At 47.1% G+C, this 22,253-nt stretch overlaps 1 protein-coding gene across 1 annotated transcript in view; it reads right to left on the bottom strand.

The window, feature by feature from the left end:
- The window catches only part of flna (filamin A, alpha (actin binding protein 280)), a 56,449-nt gene that overhangs the window by 6,878 nt on the left and 27,318 nt on the right, over positions 1-22,253 (bottom strand). Inside the window, exons 3-41 of the mRNA XM_066709999.1 lie at positions 21,782-22,030; positions 21,146-21,243; positions 19,606-19,753; positions 19,291-19,409; positions 18,734-18,811; positions 18,303-18,465; positions 17,915-18,115; positions 15,583-15,720; positions 15,191-15,317; positions 14,850-14,986; positions 14,519-14,715; positions 14,122-14,235; positions 13,865-14,008; positions 13,521-13,644; positions 12,953-13,113; positions 12,605-12,695; positions 12,162-12,331; positions 11,549-11,666; positions 10,977-11,239; positions 10,502-10,820; positions 10,201-10,374; positions 9,911-10,073; positions 9,500-9,660; positions 8,945-9,112; positions 8,554-8,677; positions 8,099-8,255; positions 7,603-7,792; positions 6,877-6,900; positions 4,937-5,184; positions 4,268-4,354; positions 2,848-2,947; positions 2,587-2,727; positions 2,184-2,312; positions 1,826-1,999; positions 1,520-1,681; positions 1,161-1,364; positions 840-992; positions 550-672; positions 44-310 (exon numbers count right to left, since the gene is read on the bottom strand). Of these exons, the coding sequence (XP_066566096.1) occupies positions 44-310; positions 550-672; positions 840-992; positions 1,161-1,364; positions 1,520-1,681; positions 1,826-1,999; positions 2,184-2,312; positions 2,587-2,727; positions 2,848-2,947; positions 4,268-4,354; positions 4,937-5,184; positions 6,877-6,900; positions 7,603-7,792; positions 8,099-8,255; positions 8,554-8,677; positions 8,945-9,112; positions 9,500-9,660; positions 9,911-10,073; positions 10,201-10,374; positions 10,502-10,820; positions 10,977-11,239; positions 11,549-11,666; positions 12,162-12,331; positions 12,605-12,695; positions 12,953-13,113; positions 13,521-13,644; positions 13,865-14,008; positions 14,122-14,235; positions 14,519-14,715; positions 14,850-14,986; positions 15,191-15,317; positions 15,583-15,720; positions 17,915-18,115; positions 18,303-18,465; positions 18,734-18,811; positions 19,291-19,409; positions 19,606-19,753; positions 21,146-21,243; positions 21,782-22,030 (6,108 nt within the window). The remainder of the gene's footprint in view (positions 1-43; positions 311-549; positions 673-839; positions 993-1,160; positions 1,365-1,519; positions 1,682-1,825; positions 2,000-2,183; positions 2,313-2,586; positions 2,728-2,847; positions 2,948-4,267; positions 4,355-4,936; positions 5,185-6,876; positions 6,901-7,602; positions 7,793-8,098; positions 8,256-8,553; positions 8,678-8,944; positions 9,113-9,499; positions 9,661-9,910; positions 10,074-10,200; positions 10,375-10,501; positions 10,821-10,976; positions 11,240-11,548; positions 11,667-12,161; positions 12,332-12,604; positions 12,696-12,952; positions 13,114-13,520; positions 13,645-13,864; positions 14,009-14,121; positions 14,236-14,518; positions 14,716-14,849; positions 14,987-15,190; positions 15,318-15,582; positions 15,721-17,914; positions 18,116-18,302; positions 18,466-18,733; positions 18,812-19,290; positions 19,410-19,605; positions 19,754-21,145; positions 21,244-21,781; positions 22,031-22,253) is intronic.

Genomic DNA, 22,253 nt, shown 5'->3' with positions numbered 1-22,253 from the left:
CCCAAGAATGCCATTCCTCTACAGTTCATGAGCTTCTGTATACCTGGTATGCCAGCCTCTGCCCTCTCCAACCCTGGTCCTCCAGCCCGTACTTTGTGGGCACCCCCTTCTCCGAGAGGCCCAACGGTGAACTGGAACGGGCTGCCGGGCACGTGCTGGCCCTGGTACTTGACGCTGACGGTGTGGATGCCCATCTCTGTGGGAACGAAGCGAATCGAGTAGGTGTTGTTCTCGCCCTCCGTGATTTCGGCCTTGTGCACCTTCCCGGAGGGGCTAGTCACCTGGGCGGTCATGTCGCCGATGTTGATCTCTGTGGGCACAGAAAACCCAATAAGACCACGTTCCCCAGCCCTAGTATTAGAGACCCCCTGTCCAGTTTTATAGGTGGACAAAAGGCCAAATGGGTTTTGCGAAGTTAGCGCTGTCTGGGATTAAACTCCTCCCCAACTCTTTCATCGCCATCCTCTTCAATGGAGGACAATCCTGAAGCCCAGCACTGGATTAGAGCTACAGGACTTGGGAATGATTCATTCGGTGTTGATGCAGTACCTGGTATCTTCAGACTGAGGTCACACTGGCTGCCCACATTGGCTACAGAAGCTGCCCGTCTGCGCCGCGTGATGCTCTCCTTCATGCGGCCTTCACCGGTCACCTTCACCGTGAATGCGCTGCCTGGATGGGCAAAGGGCATCAGTAGGTTAGCTTCCCCATTTTAAGGCCAAACAGCCTGAACTTAAACTATGTCAAAATGAGAACAATGAGTTGAATACAGAAATTAAGAAAACTAAAATACTGAGAAAGTCCTGCCAAGTCATTAACTTTTATTGGGGGGGGTGTACCTGGCACATGTTGGTCAGCAAACTTGATATTGATGATGTAGTTTCCTGGCTCTGTGGGGCAATAGGTCACTTTGCAGGTTCCATCTTCCTGGTCTTCAGTGTTGATGTCCACTTTACTGGGGCCTTCAATAGACAGGCTCAGGCCACCATATCCTAATAAAAAAAAAAAAAAAAAAAAAAAAAAAAAGAATTGCTCAAATCAGCACAGTTACTGCAGATCACGATTTCTCCAAGAACTATGGTATTCCCAGAACCAAAAATCAGCAATTCTCCATTTGGAGTGACTAGGAATGCTTCGGCTCTCTTGCACCAAGTCTTTACCTGCTTCGCGTGTGTCTATGATGAACTCTGCGGGCTCGAAAGTGCGTGCTTCCGTCAGGCCAGGCCCAGACACACGCACTCGGCTGGCATCCCCGATCTCCGATTGGTTGATCATGACCTTGATGGGGCTACTGGGAATGTGACGCCCGTTCTTCTTGATGTTGACCAGATGTTCCCCAATCTCCTTGGGCACGAAGGAGATACCTAGGTGTGGAGAGGAAGGAGAGCGAGACACGTATTCAGAAAATGTCCTTTACACAGCAGTGTCCAAAAAAAGCCTAGGTTTCATTGCGATATTTGGGCAAAGCGGTGCTTGTGAATGTCCACAGTGAGCCGGGCAGCCACGGTGTGCCACTCACCAACGTGCCCGTTTCTCAGCAACTTCAGCAGGCAGGGCTCCTCACGGCCCGAGGGAGTGGTGAGGCTGGCAGTCAGCTGGCTGAGGTCCAGCTCCCCGATGTCCAGAGGGATATCCGCTGCGGAGCCCACTTTGAGATGGGACATGCGCATGGAGTCGTCTCCTGGGGCGACGTGGTGAGGAAGGAAAATTGGTGATCAGAGAAATATGGTTATATAGATGCCCCTCCCCAATCTGTGGACTTCTAAGTGGTTCATCTGAGCCGCAGTGTGTTCAGTGTGAAATATTACTAGCTGCATGGCCTTACCGGTGATCTTGGCGATGTAGGGACTGCCAGGAATGTGCTTGTCATTGTATTTGACTAGAATATTGTAGTCTCCAGGAAGCACAGGCAGGTAGGACACAGTGCATGTGCCATCCTGGTTATCAGTGCAGCTGATGTCAGCTTTGGAGGGACCCTCGATGGCCAAGGACAGGCCACCTGAACAAAACGCAGATACAATACATTACGATCCTGTCCAAAGCAGGCTCCAACATGTGGCTGTGCCCGTCCATTACAAACTTAACTGTTGAGAGTCAAGGGTTAATTTCAACTTCCCAAAGCAATAAGCAAATCACCAAAAAGCAAGTAGTTTGCAGCGTCTGCCTTAAAACGTATTAGCTACCTTCTCCGGCATCTTTGGTGTTGACTGTGAAAACAGCAGGCTTGTTAACCATTCCGTGGATCAGACCTGGGCCATAAGCGGTCACATGACCACTGTTCACATAGTCCACGTAAAACTGGAGAGGACTTCCTGTGACAGAGAACACAAGTTGCTGAAACCCACAATCCACAAGAAAAACGAGCCTTATGAACTTCCTGTACACAAAAACAAACTAAAGCGCAACCATTAGTCTCATCCAGATCATTTGCTTGCCTGTAGACCTGTTCCCAGAGTCCTTTACATAAGGAAATGAAATTTTTTATGTTGCTCAGGCTGCCTGTTGATCTACAACCAGATCTCAGCCATTGTAAGAGACTGACCGTGGCATTATCTACAAGATATGCGGTTAGTGTGAAGGAGTTACCTGGGATGTGGATGCCATCGTATTTGATGTCCATCTCGTGGAGCCCAGCCTCAGTGGGCGCATACTTGACCGTCACGGTGCCGTCCTTGTTGTCAGTGATGTCTGGCTTGGCAATCTTACCCGAGGGCATTCGGACATCGCCTGGGGAAAAGAGAATTCCAGATCATGGATACTATGACACAAAGTTCTTCCACACATAATTTACACATCAAACCTCGAACTATCCAGATCTCCAATAGCGTCATCTGCATTGGCTCTTACCTGTGATCTCTCCCTTCTTGATGGTGAATGGAATGACCAGATCAAAAGGTCGCAGTCCAGCCACGTCCAGGCCGTTCATCCCCATTTGGCGGTCGGTCGCCTGAAAACAGAGATCAAAGTTCAAAGCTCCACCTGACCAAGCCTGGAACACTCACACCGCACAGTAACCCTCAGTCGGCAGCGCACACGAACACACGAAGGTGGAGTTTTGAAAGCATTCTGAGTAGTATAGTTTTTGATGCTGTCCTGGGGAATTGGGTTCAGTTTCAAAAGGGACCTGGCCACTTAAAATGGTTTCTATGCTATGCTGTACACATTGCAAACAGACACTGGGGCCAGATCAGACCTCACCAATTGAAATTTGCATAACATTACTGAAAGTTTTTTTCTGAGGAAAGGAACGATAAGGGGGCCTCAAAAGTACAATATTTTCGAAACCACCTTTTTGGTACGGTTAGGCGTGTGGGGCCGACTGAGGGACAACACAAAAAGTAGGGGATAACGCCGCCACTGTACATTCAAAAGGCTTTGGAAAGAGGACTACAAAGGAATGGGATATTAAAAACAAAACGCATGAAATGGATTAGGTTGGGAAACAGACCCACAGACAGAAAACAAACAGCAATGGAAGATGACCGATCACCAACACTGAGGCAGGGAGAGAACAAAAAGTCAGGACTGGGTGTAGCCTTAAAGCCAATCAGAATCGGAGACCCCCTGTAGAAGCAGACGCAGGACAAGAGGATTGGTGGAGAGAGAGGTCACAAAAAATAGCCCAATAGCAGCTCTGGACTGGAGAGAGCAGAACCTTCGAAAGGTGAAATGAAGGAGTTGATGAGATGGAGACAAACACAGGATTTAAACATTACAAGACTGGGGAGAAAAACAAAAGGACAAGTTAACGCTTTCCTTCAGAGCACGTTGCCAGTTTCAGGCTGCACCTAGAACTTGTAGGTTCCTACTAGATCCTCTTAAGTCACATTAAAGAAAGGAGTCTTCTAGTTTTTAAATATGTTGTGCGTTTTATAAAGGTTTTCGTAAGGGAGTCTGCCAAGAAATAAACAGATGTTTGACTGTTTAGACCGCTCAAAATGCAAATGGATCATAAAACAAGCCAAACATCTTGCTCGTGAACATCAGTCGGTGGGCCGTATTATCAGGCGAGTTGGCCCATTTCTATGACTATCGTGGAAACCAAATAGTGGAGCAAAGGAAATTTGGCACAAGGCAATTAAGCACCTTGTGTTTCGGACACCCTGTGAACAAACCCTACAGCCTGCTGGGAAAATGGAGATTGTGCTCAGGGAGACAGAAGTAGTCAAACAGGAGACAGGGTATGGCTAGAAAGGAAGACCAAAAGAACATGAAAACACAAAATATAAAAGAAATTAGGGGAGAGAAGCGGGGAATGTTTTTGTACCCAAGGTTGCCCCACTCCGGGGGCATAGGCATACTGCGGCACTTGAGTCTGCTGGAGGAGTTGCTCAGTGGGGGCCCCATCCAGAGCCTAGAAATGGAGAAAGACAGTGGAGGTGGAAGGTGGGGGGAGGTAGGGAGATTTGGAGAGGGGAGGGGGAAAATCATTGAATTGTGAGGGGACAAGAACAAAAATAGGGTCTTTAGCTTAAAAGTCAGTCTGAACTTCTTGGACTGGTGCTGCTGCAAAAGAGGAGACTTTACTTGGAAAAGATTCCATCATGATATAAAAGTACATAAAACAAAATCAACTAAAATGAGATGGAAGCACAGTATTAAATTTCAGATAGGTATCACACGTCATTTGGGAAGGTGTACAAAACGAGAAAAATACCAAATTACTTAACATACATTTACCAGTCTGCAATATGTTATGCTGCTCAATTTTTTTTTAATACAGGAGTTGCATTTTTTAAAATTTGAATACAGAAGGGGTATACCTACACTGCTGTATATAAATATTCAAATATATACAAGCAGATCGGCATAAGGATGGAGAGAAAGGAGGTGAAGAGCAAGGGAATCTCTGGCTCTTCCTCGGAGATCTGTGCATCACCCCAATTCTAGTCTGCAAGCCTAATCTTAACCATTATACATGTGACCCAGCACTTACAGTGACTTGGAAGGGGCTGTTGGGAATGTGTTCCCCTCCGAAGCGCACGCAGATGACGTATTTGCCCGGCTGGGGGGCGGTGTAGAAGATATCGAAGGTACCGTCCTCATTTTCCACCACATCGACGTCCACCTCGGTGCCGTCGGGGGTGCACACAGTACAGGTCACCTTGCCCTTGCCTGCCGCCTTGGCGTCCACCGTGATCACTGTCTGCTCCCCGATCTGGATGGTGGGGCCCACTCCGGCACCTGCAGCCCAACGTCAGTAGATTAAAATCCCCACCAGCCTGGCTTTGATATCCCCCCCATCGCAACATCCACCCCCACCCCAGCTGCCTTCCTCCTTTCCCAGCGATCGCCCTGCCTCGTACCAGTTCATGCTCCCGAACCTAGGCCTGGACTCCCAGGAAAACCAGGATTTCAGTTAACGCTCTGAAAACTGGAGAAACTGCTGACGATCACGAAGGGGTAAGTGGAGAGAGAAAACTATCCCTGCATGCCTGTGGCAGGGCTGCCATTTGAGCTTTACGGGTTTGCTTTGCTGGAATTGTTCCAACACATGCATTTTTGGACCCATGATGCCCCACAGCACCCAGCTATTCCACCAATGGGAAGATTCTATGCAGCTGTAAACTGGTAACAGTCTGAGGCTGCAGGTGCTCCAGTGACCACAGGGAGACGCTGATGTACAATAAGCAAAGTCCCTGGCCAGCTTCTGCCAAAGCTGCACTTGTGTTCGGTTTACTCTAGAGTGGAAAAAGGCTCAGCCCTGTTAATGGAATGGGGGCCACCTAGACAGATCACCGGAGAATTGTTCGCTTCTATGGTGACCTGGCACTTGGTCTACTATACACTGGAAAATCAGAGCATGATCTGAACCTGAATGGTCTTAACCTATTGACTGAACTGAAAAACTGTCAATGCAGCCCTCAGTTCAGTTTCTTTAAATGGGTTCCATTGCAATCAGAGAGATCGGATGCGTTTCAGCTAAAGATGCAATGGGACAAATTGGCCAGATCTACATTCCTCAGTTTCTCCAGATTCCTGAACGCGGACAATAAACACCTCCTCTAGGTCTAAGTGCTATACGCAGGCTTCTTCTGTAACAGCCAACGGGGAAGCACATTCCAGGGCGGAGGGGGGCAGCATGCGACCATTTGAGAGAGTCGATTGATTAGTCACCACAGTTACAGATGAGAGGATGTGGCAAAGCTCTGGTTAAATCAGCCAGCCGAACAGGGAGAAACAAATGGGGGAGTTAAAGAGTTTAGTCCCTGAATTATTGCACCATTCTAGTAAGAGCTACATGGTCTTCTGGTTTTTCATTCCTACTCTGCTTTCAATTATACATCTGATCCACTATTGGCTTAGTCTCAAAGATGAATGTTCTTCAGCCACAGACTGAAGATAGCCACAGAAAAGTAGATTGGACCACTGTCGGACAGTGCCAGACAACCACTCCTAGTTTCTCTAGGCCCTCTTCACTGAAAGGCATTACAAAAAAAAATTGAACACTCAGCTAGGATGCCTAAGACCACTGGGAAGTTAGTTCAGATGCAAAAAACATGCTCATTTGGAGACCGAACAAAAACAGCCTGTTAAGAAAGGGCCCCGAGACAAAGACTCAAACCAGCCAAAACAGGAACCCAGAAACTAGGGTTGATATATACTGTGTTTGGGACCAGTTTAAAAAAGCAACATTCTTGCCATTTGACTAAATCATAACCAAAATCAAGACTTTAGATATTTAGTAACATTTACTCAAAACCAAGTTACACCAAAATCCAAGACACCACCTTTTCAACCCCCCAACATAGAGAAAGCGAAAAAAAAAATGTAAATGAGAAAGAGCTAAGATTTAGAAGACAGCGTTATTAAAGGAGGGTGATTGCCATTCGTCATGCAAAAAAACAAATTTGTAATTTTGTACAAAGCGCTTACCCAACCCCTGACCTCCAATTGAGACTGAAGGTGAGAAGCAAAGAGCAGAGAAGGATACAGTGAGATCAAAATGATTCAAAATAAAAATCACAGCAACACAAAATAAAGCAACCAAATGTGCTCCAAAATAAAAAAAAATGATTGGTCAAAAGTGAAAACAACAAAAAACATTGTGATTTAAAACGTGAGCAGCACAGGAAGTTGTGTCTGTGGTGAAAGCGTGAAAAACTGAGTGAATTTTTGCACAAGGTAAAACCAATTTTACGTTTAAATACAAAAACAAAAATCACTAGATCTTGATTGGCAGTGACTTTCCATAAAGCTCCGCATGATGACCATCAGAAAGGAAAGCTCTTTACTGCTGACCCACAAGTGTCTTCACAATGTGGATTTCCACCCATTTTACAAAAAAAGTAAATCTCTAAAAGGAGGTTTCTGGGATTGTGCACCCCCCAGAGAGATTCGTGTCTGCAAAGAACAACTAAAAGGACACTTGAGTTTCACCTCCATCCATAACCAGAATCTTGCTGCATCTCAAGAATACCTAGATAGCACCATTATTACATTGTGAATGAAGTTCAAGTCAACGCTGACAATTAACAGTAAAAATTTTGGTGTTCCCTGATGGGTAATATTAAATAAATGTCACTTAAAGCATTCTCGTCTAAAACAAGGAGTTCCTCACATCTTCAATGCTAGAGGCTGGGAGAGAGTGGTCAGGGGTACCTGTAACGGTGCATTTGCTGGCGTCTCCAGATGGCAGTGCTCTGATCCTGTACGGGGAGTATGGGATCTCGTCGCCGCCATACTTTATCAGGATGGTGTACCGTCCGGTCATATCGGGGACGTACGACACCAGGTAGGTCCCGTCTTGGTTGTCCCGAATGTTAGCCTTTTTGGGCTTGCCTTCTGGATCCTACGTGCAAACAGACGGGCGATGGGTAAGGAGTAATTCACAGCTTTGAGGAGGGGGGCAGACAGACCAGTCCCCAAAGACCAAAGGGGTGTCTGGTTTCTTTCTACCTCAGATCTGAATTAGAGGATTGATTGGGTGGATTAATCAGGATCAGAAGTCCAGTCAGCTGACAAGTCCTGGTTTTATATAAGTTCAGATGTGCAGGATCCCAACCCCCTCGAGGCCCCCCGAGCCCACCCCTTCTTTAAGGGATGCTATGGTGTAAAGGGTGGGAATTCTTCCACCATCACTCTCAATGCCCCTTACCGTGATCTGGACGGCGAGTAACCCCTCGCCTGCATCCTTGGCATCGATGGTGAACTCCACAGGGAGACTAGCAGGCACCCCAGTTGTGTTCAGGCCTGGCCCACTGGCTTTGACCTTGCTGGCATCATGAGTGGGCAGCACCTTGACCTTGAAGGGACTGATGGGTGACCAGAGAGAGGGGGTTAGTTTACAGGAAGATCTAGTTATGAGGCCTATTGAGAAGAACTGAGGAAAGGCAGCACTTAACTGAACTGGAACTTTACCTGGAGCCAAATCAGACGGATCAAACATTTATATTGGGATGGATTTGATGAGAGATGACATGCACCTTTTAAAATGTGTTTTCTGCAGATTATGATTTGATTCAGGGCATTAACCAGCAAGTGTCCTGCAGCAGATCTTGCTACTAAAAAGTCAATGAGCAAGTCATGTCAAAGGAAAGTCGTCGCCCTTACCTGCGTGGAATCTCCTCATCTGCGTACAGGACATTGACCGAGTAAGGGCCCTCTCTTGTTGGCACGTAATTGACAGTGTGAGTCTGGTCTCCATTGTCCACCACTTCTACTGGTTCAACAACACCTGAAGGACACAGGCAAACATTAAAACCATCGCCACTTTAGTAAATGTATAAATATTTATGGTCGGTCAGGTCCACCTTTCTGAAACCAAATAATCCTAAACTCTGTGCCTCATATGTTCCTTGCCGTGAGATCAACACACACACACACACACAATATTGGGTGGGAAAATACACCACAATTCACCAACAATGGTTACAATGCATCCAGGAGAACGGAAGACTTCTGCCTCTGTGCAATAGCAGAAATGGGTTGTGGAGGTTGGTACCTTTGGGTCCCTGAACTCGGACTTGAAGAGGAGCCACCCCAGCCTTGCTGGTGTCCACGGTGAAGCTCTGGGGGATGTTGGCACGCACGTTGTTTCCCAGGCCCTGCCCCAGGCACTTCACCTTGGAAGCATCAACAACATCGTGAACGGGCACAGAGAATGGGCTACCTGCAGGGGGGAGAGACACCGAGAGAGAAGTTGAGACAGCACACAGGACAAGGCTTTTAGGGGAAAATGCAGGGTAAGCATTTTTGGTGCTTCTGTAGTATAAAGATTGTCAGATATACTACAGCACTGGTGAGCTTTAGTTAGGAAAGACTGACTGCAAACCAAATACTGCCCAATTCAGAGTGGACTAATCTTCCCAGTCGGTCAGCAGTGTATTAGAGTAGTACCATTTCTGGTATTGATACTGGGATGGTACTGCACACAGGCCTAACCTTGCCTCTGCCTGGCTTGCAGGAGTCTTGACATGGATGAATGGAAAAATCTCCCTATTCCAATAGGCATACCCAATGGGGAATCCATGGGAGAGGTGATGGAGACCTTGCTTACCCTGCACAGGCTGCCCACCATAGGTGATGTTGAGGTTGTAGGTGCCAGGCTCGTATGGCACGTATTCCACTGAGCAGCTGCCATCCTTGTTGTCAGTACAGGACATCTTGGCTTCTGATGGACCCTCCACAGCCAGCCCCAGGCCTCCAGTCCCAGCCCCCCTGAGACAAGAGATCAGTAAAACCAACTGCCCACATTTTATACAAGTTATCCTTTGCATCACCACCACCCATGCATCTCAATTCCAGATTAACCACGCTAATGGAGTACTGTTAATATTCAAGGAATACTGCAGAGGAGACCTTAACCAGTTCCCCCCTATACTCAGACCAGGCAAAGTGGAGGTGGCGATTGTTTCTGAATGTTACAGCGGTGCTGTGAAGCAGATTTAAAGTTCAGCCAAGGACATACCGGGTCTCGACAGTGAATTTGTTGGGCTTGTTGGTGATGCCACTCTGAAGGCCAGGCCCATGAACCCGCACCCTGGCTGGGTCACAGCCCTCAGTCACAGGAACTCTGAAGGGGCTCTTGGGTACCGGGACGTCATCGTAGGCAACTTCCACGTTGTGCACACCTAGGAAGAACGACAAACTGTTTTCCAACGAACCTTGAGGAAGTTAGTCCTTTTCATATAAAATCTGATCAATTCAACTCCTTAGAAGCTCAGAAGGAGTTTAGATCCAGGAGCTGTTGTAGCTCACCTTCCTCATAAGGAGTGTATTCCACCTTGTAGGTACCGTCTCCGAGGTCCCGGATCAAGGCATCCGTGCGGTTGCCCGACGGGTTGTTGATACGAGTCTTGATGTGGTTGCCGCCGGATTTCGTCAGGGCTCGGGCATCCACGGTGAAATCAGTAGTGGCTTCACGGAAAACGCCTGGTGGAGTGGGTGGGAGGGAGGGAGGAGAAGTGAGATTGGATGCCTGGGGTTGTTTTACAAGGTGAGACTGTGCAAGGTGGGTTCCAGTGAAGGAAGCGTTTGACGTTTGAGTTGAAAAACCTACCTTTGCCCTCAACCCCAGGGCCAAAGACTTTGACGCCACTGGAGTCCAAAGCTGGCTCCACAGTGAGCCTGGAGGGGAAGTTTGGCACATCCTGGCCACCGTAGCGTATGGTGATGGTGTAGACGCCGGGGTAGAGGGGGATGTAGGTGATTGTGTAGGTTCCGTCTCCGTTGTCCTGGATGTGGACCTCAGCCTCCGTGCCGTTGTCCGAGATGATCTCGATGGTCAGCTCAGCCGGTCCAGCATTGGTGCAGTCCACATTGAACTTCCCCGTTTCCCCCACTTTGCCTCGCTCCAGCCCTGGGCCAGAGCAGCGAACCTGGGGGGAGCGATGGGACGGAATTTGGGTTAATTTGCATCAAGGCTTCAGTATATGGAAACTTAAGAGGTGACCGACAGGATTTACACAACTGGTACGACTATGCAGCTCTTCAAATCAAAGGCTTGAACTGGTTTAAAAGGATGGTGATCTCACCTTGGAAGGATCTGCGGGAGCCACAGCCTTCACTGGGAAGGGGCTGCCGGGGATGGGCATTCCATCATACGTGAGCTCCACCTCATAGGGCCCCTGCTCCCGGGGAATGAAGCGGACCTGGCTAGTCTCTGGGCTCAGGCCTGGCTCCACCTTGCTGGGTACCGGTTTTCCTGAGGGTGCAGTGATCTTGGCTCCCACTTTGCCCTGCCCACCAGCACCCTTGGACTTCACTGTGATGTCCTGATCCTTGCCCACGGCCATCTCTGCAGAGACGAGAAGGAAGAGGAGAGAGTCAAGGATACGAACTGTGACCAGGCAGCAGCACACTGGAAGCCACCAACAAGTAAACCAAGGACGAATATTTTTGCAGTCTGAACAGAGTTTTTTGTAGTACATTGTTCCCACCCACCTCCCTCTCACTTGTTTTGCTCTTATAATGTAAAGTATTGACAAACCACCAGGCACTACAAGGATTCAAAATGGTTTTTAGATTTGGCTTGCACAATGCCAATATGGAGAGTGGCTGGATGAGAGAAATAAAAGTAATTCCATAAAATAAAAATCACACTTACGGTCTCCCAGACCAGACACTTTGACCTTGCTAAGATCCACACTTGGGGCCACCCCAACAGAGAAAGGGCTCTTGGGAATGGAGTCTCCCCCATAGGTGACGTTGACTCCCATGTTACCCTGTGAGGACAGTGAAGGACAAGTTACAGCACTAAACCAAAATCAACATTAGCAGTATTCAAGGAAGAGTCTCGACTAAGGAGTTTCAGGCATATTGTAGTTTGGTATGGTGATCTCGCAACAATGGTCCCAGTCCAAGCATGCAGCCCACCATTACAATAAGTAATAAAGGCTTGGAAACATTGAATTGGGATCCATTAAGAAGGTTCACGTCTGGGTAACAGTCATAAAGAGATCACTCAACGCAAAACACCAGTTCTCTATAACTGGGCAAGAGACTAATCTGACTAGCCTGGGACTTTCCACAATTCAGGGTTGGAAAGCACTGGTATACTAGGACCCTCAAAACTAGTAGAAGCTCTAAAGGAATTAAGCTGTAGGAGGGTCTGTTGGGGCACTAAACAAGTCAGCCTTTATTTCCACCTACAAAGGTTTGGAAATTGGATTGCAAACCTCTCTTCCATCCCCACCCCACCTCCAACCTAGGTTTCCTACCTGCTGCACAGGGGTGTATTTGACAGTGTAGGTGTTGTCGTGGTTGTTGACAATGTCGAAATCCTTGACCGCGTCTGCCTTGGTGGCACCAGTGAACTGCACGTCCAGTTTGGCTTTTCCAGCTGCCTTGGTGTTGACCGTGAAGTGAGTTGGTTTGTTGAGCTCAATGCCTGGCAGAGAACATGCACAGAGAGGTCAGGGCCTGGGCCTTCTATCACTTAAGTTGGTTTTAATGCTTCTCTCCAGACTCATTTAATTAGACCAGTTAAGGAGCCAAAAGCTTGGCTAGAACAAAAATCTGAGGACATCCCAGTCCCTGCATTAGAGCAAGTGTCTTAGACAAACTTTGAGACGTAGATATTTGTTGAAGTGCACTGAGCAGCAACTTTTCAAAGCACTACTGCTTTTGAATTTAGGGAGGGAAAAGAGATTCCAGTTCTTACCACTTCTGCTCAGCCCTGGCCCCTCTGCTTTGACCTTGCTGGCATCATGGGAGGGGTCCACCTTGATTCTGATGGGCGTCATTGGGATTGCCTGAAAGAGTAGATATGCTGCATGTGAGGCCAGAGGGTTAACCATTGCAGTGTGATGGAGACTAGCACAATTTGAGTCCGGGGATCTTCGAGCTTATGAAGGAGGTGGAGAAAGGAGCCCCCGGGTTCTGGATTTCCAGAAGATCTGACCCATTGGGTTGGGACAAGTGGAGAGGAGCTCTATTGATTGTTTCTAAAAAAACAGTAGTTGGTGTAAATGAATAACAGCAAATGGGGGGCCAGTTGCAATTAAATTACCTGATCAGCAAAGAGAACCATGATGGTGTAGCTGCCGGCTCCAGGGGGGGTGTATTTGACCGTGAAGGTGTCGTTGTCATTGCGGATGATGTCAAAGTCAATGTCGGCTTCAGCAGGGCCAACCACCCCAGGGGCACACTTGATGCCAATACTGATGTCCCCTACGGAGAGATCAAGACATGTCAACAGGAGGTCTGAAGGCAGGTGGACAGGGAACAACAGTGTCTTCCTACAGCAGTAAGGTTTGGATCGGATCTCAAATCCGATCCAAATGGAGAATGGGGAATACGACCTCAAAGCGGTGTCCCTTCTTTTAAAAGCAGGGAAGAGCCCAACTAAATTGATAGCTACAGTCTTGTTCTAATGAGTAAGTACTGGAAGCACAGTGTCTATCGTTGGCAGAGATAAACTCCATGCAAGTTGATTCAATGTATTATACTTCTTATTCCTATCAAAGATTTTATTTAACAAGGATCAGAGATTATGCTTCACTAAATACATTCTCTTGCCACAGACTAACCCATAGCTCAGTCCTGCAGGACAATTGTCTTTAAAAACTGGCAAATACCTTGGCCAGCCTCAGCGCAGTCCACAGTGAAGTAGGTTGGCTCGAAAGCTTTCAGGCCAGTCTTGGCCACCCCGGGTCCTGAGACCTTAACTTTGTTTGGGTGACTTCCGGCTCCAATGTTCATCTATAAATTGGATGGAGAAAGACAGAGGTGGGGGAGAAATAGATATTAAGATGGGAGGATGGGAATGTTAGGGTCCAAATGCTTTTTTTTTTTTATGGTCATACTCAAAACATGACTAGATAACTGGGACAACCATCTTAAAATGTCACTGAATTACTCCCCAAAATCATGTGGAGAGCAATAAAGTTGCTGCTACTCTAACTGCTCAATACACACGTACCCGGAAGGGGCTGTCAGGGATGTTGACACCCCCCCAGGACACCATGACTGTGTGTTTGAGGGGCTTGCGGGGGGTGTAGGAGCAGCTGTAGGTGCCGTTTCCATTATCCTTCACCTGGACGTCCACGGGATTTCCTTCACTGTCCTGTTGAAATAGAAGAGAAACAAATGCGCTTTTAACAGAAGTCAAAATTACAGTGTAGTTTGTGTCCCCTAGACTCTTGACTGCGGGGCCCATCCCAGCTCAGTTTACTGCACCTGGGCCTGGATCTTCAGTGGCGCCTTCCCTCCCAGTTTGGCATCGACTGTGAACTCTGCCGGCTTGTTCATCGCCAGCCCGGTGCTCTGCAGGCCTGGCCCATAGGCTTTCACCTGTGCAAAGAATTGGACATCAGGTATTCATTCAACCATCAACTTACTACTTCCTCTCAAGATGGCTACTACACAAACTGAATTAAATTGTCTTTCCATCACCCTTGCCTTCCTTCCTTGTCTTTCATTCTTTTAACCAGTTCCTTTAATTGATAAATGTCTTAACCAGCGTGCTAACAGAACTAGTTTCCAAACCAGTAAACAACTGACTTGGCAAATTCCAAATCAACGAGGAACACAAACAGAATTCCAAAGATGGGGATTCTGGGTTTCATCAGGTTACCTTTTCTGGGTGAAAGTCTTTCCCTGGGGCTGCCTTGATCTCAGCCATGAAGGGGCTGTGCTGGATGTCCTCGTTGTTGCAGAGCACGTGCACGGCGTACTCTCCGGGCTCACCGGGCCAGTAGCGGACATCACAGGAGCCGTCTCCCTTGTCATCGCACTCGATCTTGGCCTGAGAGGGTCCCTCCACAGAGAAGCCTGTGAAGATAGAGGCATGAGACTTGACTTTAGCATTTGGTGGGGAAAATGGATTGAGACTAGATAGTGGGAGAGGGGAATTAAAAAAAACTGCAAACATTTGTCTAAAGGATCAGCAGAAATGCGAGGCTCACCCAGTGTCCCCACATCGTCTCCCACGGCCTCCACCACGAAGTCGGCGGACTTCCCCACCACGCCGCTCTCCAGACCTGGACCCCACGCACGCACCTTCTGGGGGCCCGCCTCACTGCCTACCTTCACCTCGAAGGGGCTGCAAGAGGGAACGGTAGAATCAGGACTTGCTTAACGGTGGTACAACTGGATTACCACTGTTGAATTTGTAACAATTCCCGTTTTGGAGCTTGGTTTTGTTTTGGTTATTTTTGTATTCAAACAAACTGACCATTGGGCATCAGTTTGAAAGAGGCAGGCTGAAGAGAAAAAATGAGTGGGAGAACAAACAAAAAAAAGTCACCTCCGTGGAATATGCTGTCCACCCCAGGTGATTGTGATGATGTAATTTCCAGGGGTGCCTGGGTAATACTCATAACTGTACACTCCATCTCCCAGGTCTTTCTTCTTGCATGGCTCTTCCAGACCCTCTGTACAAATGAGAGTCCAAGAGGGAGATTGTGAAACAATGCCCAATGTGCCCAAAGCTGCAAAACAGACTGGGGCTGGGTCCCAACGTCACACCTCCTTTGCAGCTCCATGAACCGTACACTTGTGACTAGTTCATCGGTCTAACATGTTCATCAACATTGTCATGTCATGTTCTCAATGGTACTGCAGCAAGTCTGTCTCAGTGCATGCCTGTGCTTCTGTGTGTGTATATGCACGTCTCAGTGTGTGGAGGGCAATACTCACTTGGTCCCTTGATGGTCACTTTCAGATCGCCCGTCCCGGCTCCCTTAGTGTAGACTTTGAAGTCGGCAGTCTCCTTGATGCGCAGTCCTTTCGGCTGCAGCCCACGGCCCTTGGCTCGGCACAGAGAAGGATTACAGGCTGTGAGGGGCAGAGATGAGGACTTTAGAGATCTTTGGGAGAGGAGGCCGACGACTACTGCCTTAGCAGTGCTCAACTTTTCAGCAGTTTGATAGTTTTATTGGTCAAGCCAGGAGAAGTGGTTTCCTGAAGGGAGTTGCTATGGAAAGCTTGTGGTTTTGGGAAACCTAACGCAAACAAACCGATACTAGACGCTTTGTTAGTAAATCACAGCACCACCGTTTCAGGTCTGTATTTCACACTTTAGATCAGATGGAACACTTCCAGTTGAATATTTTCAGGATGCATTTAACTCATGTCTGTAGAATTTGATCAATAATGGCACCGATCCGATTTAGGGGGCAGAAAGTAAGTTCCTAGACTCTCCCCTGCCACATAAAGGGTGTTTTGGTACGACCTTCCCCATGCTACCTTCTCTATACACAATGTAACCGCATCCTTTTCCTGGACTGAAGGAAACAGGAGCACTGAAAGGAGAAGATAAAGGTTTTTTGACTGGAAACCATTTAAAAAGGAACATGAAGGGGGGAGGAAAAAAGAACTAATAAAACAAAGAAAGTGACAGCATATCCTGCCCAGAGGTTCTGCCCTCTGTAGATAAAGCACAGGGCCCTATTCTTTCTTCAAAAGCCGCTTGGCACATTTTAATCGAATCATCCTGACCCAGGATGAAAGTGGCAATTATAGAAGTCAAGGAAACTGCCCGATACGGAGAGACGAGGACAGATGACTAAACAGGAATAGGCTTAGGGTCAGATGAAAGGGTGATGGATTCTCAGTTGTGGCCTCTTAGTGCACTCAAGGCAAAACAAGGAGTCTAAAATGTACATACAAAAATTACAATATCAACTTGTACATATTGCATCTTGTACTACACCCAATCGCAAATAAGTGTTCGGATGATAGTAAAAAGGTGGGCGGATTATAATCTCTAGGCCTCTACTCAAAGGACTTCCCTCATGTAAATAAATTATCACATGATCAACAGCTGTCAAAAAAAAATGTATCCAGATTTATCCCATAAATGCACTTTTCTCCAAATAGTATTCCCACATCTTCCAATTGAATGCTTCTGAAGGCATTTAGTCAGTAAATACTTCACTTGTGTGAAATGATCCCAGCTATGTGGCACAAGTCAAGCTTGCTCTTACTTCACATAAAACCTGCCATAGATGAGACTCGTTAAATTAGAATCATGCCAATCTCAGACCATAATATCAGGAGGTATATTTTAGCTTTGGGGTTTCTGAGATGCGTTTGAAACCACAGTTTTATGTGGATTTGAATGGTACAGTGGGCAAATTGCTGAAAGCCACTTGCTTCACTTCTTGGGGTTTTGACTTGCTTGTTGGCAGAGTTAGGGAAGGGGGTGGATGAAAGGAGTTTATTGTGGTCTCCAACCCTGATCCTGCAGAGCCCCATTCCATTTCAATAGCTCAGCCTCCCAAATCATCCTTTCTAAAGACTGAGGAATAAATGATGACTATTGAATAAAAGAAGTACATTCTCTCCATTGAGTTAAAGGACCAGTGCTGGACTGGTTCCCTACTCTAGACTGACAGTAACTCAATGAGTACGTTTGAGCTTACTTCACCTACCGTCAGTTCATCCCCGATTCTGTCAGAGATACCACGGTATTATGTGGAGAAATATGGCGTTTACATGGAAAAGTATTCCTAAACTATTCTCATTTAAGATACCTGTAAATTCAGATTAGATTGGATTGGACAAAGAGCATGCAATACACACATGTGCACACACAGAAGGCAACACTACAGGTACCCTGAGCAAAAGAAGAAATGACATCGGTAGCCAAGAGGGTGGCCATCCAGAGAGAGGAAGTGACATCACAGGAAGTCTAGGCCGCTTGGCAAGCTGGACTGGAGAAGCCGAACAGGAAGTTGAGGGAAAGAGAAGAGAATATGCACAGAGAACAGAAGCTGTAACAGACTACAGTATTCATTTCTGAAATAACCATTGGTGACATTGGGAGAACAATCAATAGGATAAAACAGAAAATCTGCTATTCAGCGATTACCTGAAAGCTCTACCTGCCTATAACTGACATTAACATAAGACCCCAGTAGATCAGGTCTTACATTCAGTTCCTGTTGGGAGCTAAAGTGTTTTTTTGCCTTTAACACAAGCCCACTACTACATAACACCCATCCCCACCCCAGCGCGGAGACCCTACCTTCTCCCACGGTGACCGAGAAGGGGCTCTTGGATATCTGGCCCCCAGCGAATGTGATGTAGATGGTGTAGACTCCCTCCTGCGTGGGCTTGTAGGTGCATCTGTAGCTGTTATTGCCCTTGTCCTCAATAAGACACTCCACGGTATCTTTCTTCCCATTGGGGTCAACGATGACCACTTCCACCTCCCCCACACCTGCGCCTATGGGCAACAAAAGGGCAGAAGCAGTTTAGCGGTCAATCACTTGCAGAATCTGTAGTTACTGCCCATTTTTCTACCCTCCCAAACCAGTCTCCAATTTGCCAACTTTGTGTAATGGAATGAGACCAGAAGCCAGTGTGTTCCCTCAAGGACCAGAGCTGGGAAACACAGTCTAATGTGGAGGTACCTGCAGTGTAGACATCGAAGTAGGTGGTCTTGTTGGCAATGTTTCCACTGGGCTCCAGCCCTGGGCCCTGGGCGGTCACTTTGCTGGAATCTCCCTGTGACATGCCCACATCGACCTCAAAGGGGCTCTTGGAGATATGGAGCCCAGCAAAGAGTACAGTCACCTGGATGAGAGGGATTTGGGGTGGGGGGACAGACCATAGGCATGAGGTCAGGCAGTGAAACCATTTAAAAAATATCATAAAAGGGCTCTTCTAGTTCTCTCAGACGTGTGCAAACTCAGTGTAAAATAAAAATCAAATCACTAGACCAGTTCACCATGATGGAGTTTTGCCAAATACAGATAATCTGGCACATCAGACTGATCTTTGACACAAAATAATGTCAGTGTACCCAAGGGGTGAAGGTGAAAGAAAATCCACCGATTCTTACCGTGTGCTGGCCCGTGACTTTAGGGATGTAGAAGACTGAGTAGGTCCGGTTCTTGTCATTGTTGGCCGTCACTTTAGCCTAGAGGAAGAAATGGGAATTAAATGGGAATGGCAAACTAGACCACATGAACTCTACAGGTGTTCAACTTGAGTACGGAAAAGTTCACCCAGAAAAATATATCCATTGGTTTAGAGTAGCGTTTGAGTTCACTAAATGCTTAAAGTTGTGAATTTTCCATTGCAAGATCCTGAAATCAATTTTAACAAGTAGCACAAGATCAGGTAACAGAACACCTGGACAAAAAAGAAAGAAAAAGATGCAAAAAAGATACCGAACTATAGTAAAACATCCTGTAAATTCTGCTCTCATTCTATACATAAAGAAAGTGTTTGAATGGCTTTAACTCGGCCAAGAGAATAAAAATGAATATATAAAATACACAAATCCTACAGGACAGTTAGAGTCCTGTACCAATTCCTTAGACAAAGGATGTGTTCTTGTGTGGAGAGGACCCTTGCACTGCAACTGCCATCCAACAGGTGGCACTGTGGGCTCACCTCCTCCCTGTGGCCAGCGGGGTCCTCCACATAGACCAGGACCTCCCCCATGCCAGCACTGATGGTCTCCACAGTGAATTCGGCTCTCTTCATCACCACGTTGCCCGTGGGCTCGATCCCTGTAGAGAGGACAGATTAGGCGACGGCGCTGCAACACTTGTTGAAATACAACGGGATTGTAAGGATGGTAGTGCTTGATACAGGGACTGGGCAGCCCCAAGCATCTGGACAGTGCCTCCAACTGTTTTCAGGCCTCCTCCGCTGGGATGATTAGAGTTGGCGGAGGGGAATGAGAGAAGTAGGGGGTTGGATTACCTGGTCCGTAGGCCCGGGCCTTTTTGGGGTTGAGTTTGGGCCGGAGGGGAGCTCCGGGCTTCAGCTTGGCCTTGGGGAACTGGGACAGGTAGGTCATCACAGAGTGCTCGTCCACATTGGGGTCCACAATCTCCTCGGGGGTGATCACCTAACAGATACACAGCAACGCCCATCAAGACAAAGGCATCATCAGGGCCAAACCCACCACATGAATGACCACAGCCACGCCAAAACCTCACATCATTCCAGCGAGGAGACGCACCAAAATCAAGAGGCTTTATAGGAACCATGACAACTGGCTAAACACTACATTTTAAATTTTCATATTCAGATACTTTTGCACGTGCAGAGCAACTAAAAGGACTAGGATGACAAGACTCATGATGTACTTGGTCCTCTTAAATCTTTAACAGATTCAGTGCGAATTCAGATTCTGAAGCAGATGTTGCTTCTCCTAACAATGCACTTTGTGTTGCTCAGCTGCCAAGCAAAGTTACCCGCCCAAACCATACGGCCCAAGTGAACATTTATTTTTGTATTGCTCTGAAATCCACTATACAATTGAATTACAAAAATATATAGATCTAGGAGATATACAGATAGAGAGGAGAGAGATACAAAGTTGTCATTTGGAGGAAGCGCTACAAGAGCAGGAAACCCTAATGCAGACAGATGCCAACAACCATGGTAAACACAGCAGGCTTGGCAACAGCTTAAGTTTAAAAATATATATTTATCTCTATATCTATATACATATATAAAATATCATGCCATGGCATATTTCCTATTTCCTGTCAGTCTCTATAAACCGAATGATCTGAAATAAGCGATCGCCTGCAAGGGCCTCTGCAAACACTATTTTACAACATTAACAGAGAAGAATTTGGCTCCACGACAAGGAGATCACTTTGAAGTGGAAACTCATTTCATTGTTGCTGGAAATGCAATCGTCCCAGAGGACAATGGGAGTTTACACAGTGGAGTCAGAGAGCATGAGATTACAACAGAGCTTCATCTAGGTCAGTTTTGAGCAGTTTGCAGATTACAGCTCTGTTCTGGGGTGCAATTGTGAACAACACAATATGGAGTTTTAACAACTGGCTGGTATGCAAGGAGAAAGTAAGGGATTATCATTAAGTTACAGATATTAGATGCTAATAGATTAGATGGACATCCACCAAGAAATAATGAAGCATTTCTGCGAAACAAACTTTTTTTTTAAATAAAAAAAAGTCACGGTTTAAGAAGCTGACTTGCAAGTGTCAAGAGAAATGTGCAATATGACGGGCAGTTGAAGAAATTGTGTAATTTGCCTAATTTTATTTTTACGTTGCAGAGTTCTGATTGAGGTTTTTGTGAATGGATCTGCGGTCGTGCGTGGACTGGTGGCACTAAAGCCCTTCTTGACCCAGTTTCAAAGTGTATGCTTTGACAGAACAGGGGCGGTTAAGAAGTGGGTCACAGCCTGGGGGGGTGCTTGCGTGACATAGGCTTCAGGGGTTTGGTGACTGCCAGTGGACCCTTTCAGGGCGTGTCGTACCTGCGGGATTCCCAGCCAATCGTCAGCCTGCTGCATGGCCTCGCGGGCATTGTCCACGGGTTTGGTTTGATCCCAGGAGTCCCAGTCCGGACACAGACCTGGAGAGGAAAGGGGGGGAGGTTTACGCACAATATTGTGACACAGGACACAAGTGGGGAAGCAAGAACCACCACCACCACCACCACAGCAGCAGGACCAAACCAAACAAAGTGAAGGGACAGATTTGATCTAAAACTGAGAATGAATCCTTTCCCGATTGGGAATTAAAAGAAAATCATGCACATTGAATTGCAGCAACTCCCATTGGAAATATTACTGCCACCACCAAAGAGCTCAGATCAGATTGGGACCAGTAACCATGTGGATTATAAGACTCAGATTGGAGTGGGGCCAGCAGTGCCTGGACTAAGGGTCCCCAGCAATGACTACTACTGGGCCCAGCATGGTTTAGACCACAGGACCCACCCTGTGCTCCTACACCAGGCTGCTTCAAATCAGATCAAAGCATCAAACTTTAAAAACATGATCCATTTCACAAAGTGAGTAACACAGAAGCAGGGTCAAGACAAGAGACTGGATCACAGGAAGGGTGCCCCCGAACTAGGGCTGGTTGCACTACCAGTGTCGCCAACCCACCTGGGGCACAGCTGTCGACCAGGGCACCGAGTGCCTTGCCGGACTGCCAGTCGCGGCTGAAGTTGGTGATGGGCAGCTGGGGCAGCTTGTTCTGGATCCATCCCAGCAGCCTTTGTTTGGGTGTCTTCTGCTTGACCTCCTCATCCTCTTCTTCATCCCACATGGGCATGGAGATGGAGTAGTGGAGAATGAGAGTCCATATCAAACCCAGGATAAGCTTCAGGTTCCCATCCACAATGGCTTTGGAGTCTGGAGGGGGAGAGGGAGAGCGAGAGAAAAATTGTTAGATTTAAGTGTTGCTCCTTTATGTATTGTTGAGACCCATTATTGCCTGGATTTGACTTTTGGGTTACACACTTAACCTTCAGATCATTCTCTGTTTTGAGTTTCTAAAACGGTCAATTCTAAAATGATCGCTGCCATTAGATATCCTGTTTCATTGAAAACACAAGGGGTTATATTTGACACTTTC

This window comes from Amia ocellicauda, chromosome 7 (genome assembly GCF_036373705.1).
Source record: "Amia ocellicauda isolate fAmiCal2 chromosome 7, fAmiCal2.hap1, whole genome shotgun sequence".
Classification (NCBI taxonomy): Eukaryota; Metazoa; Chordata; class Actinopteri; order Amiiformes; family Amiidae; genus Amia; species Amia ocellicauda.
This window is presented reverse-complemented; position numbering and strand designations above follow the sequence as displayed.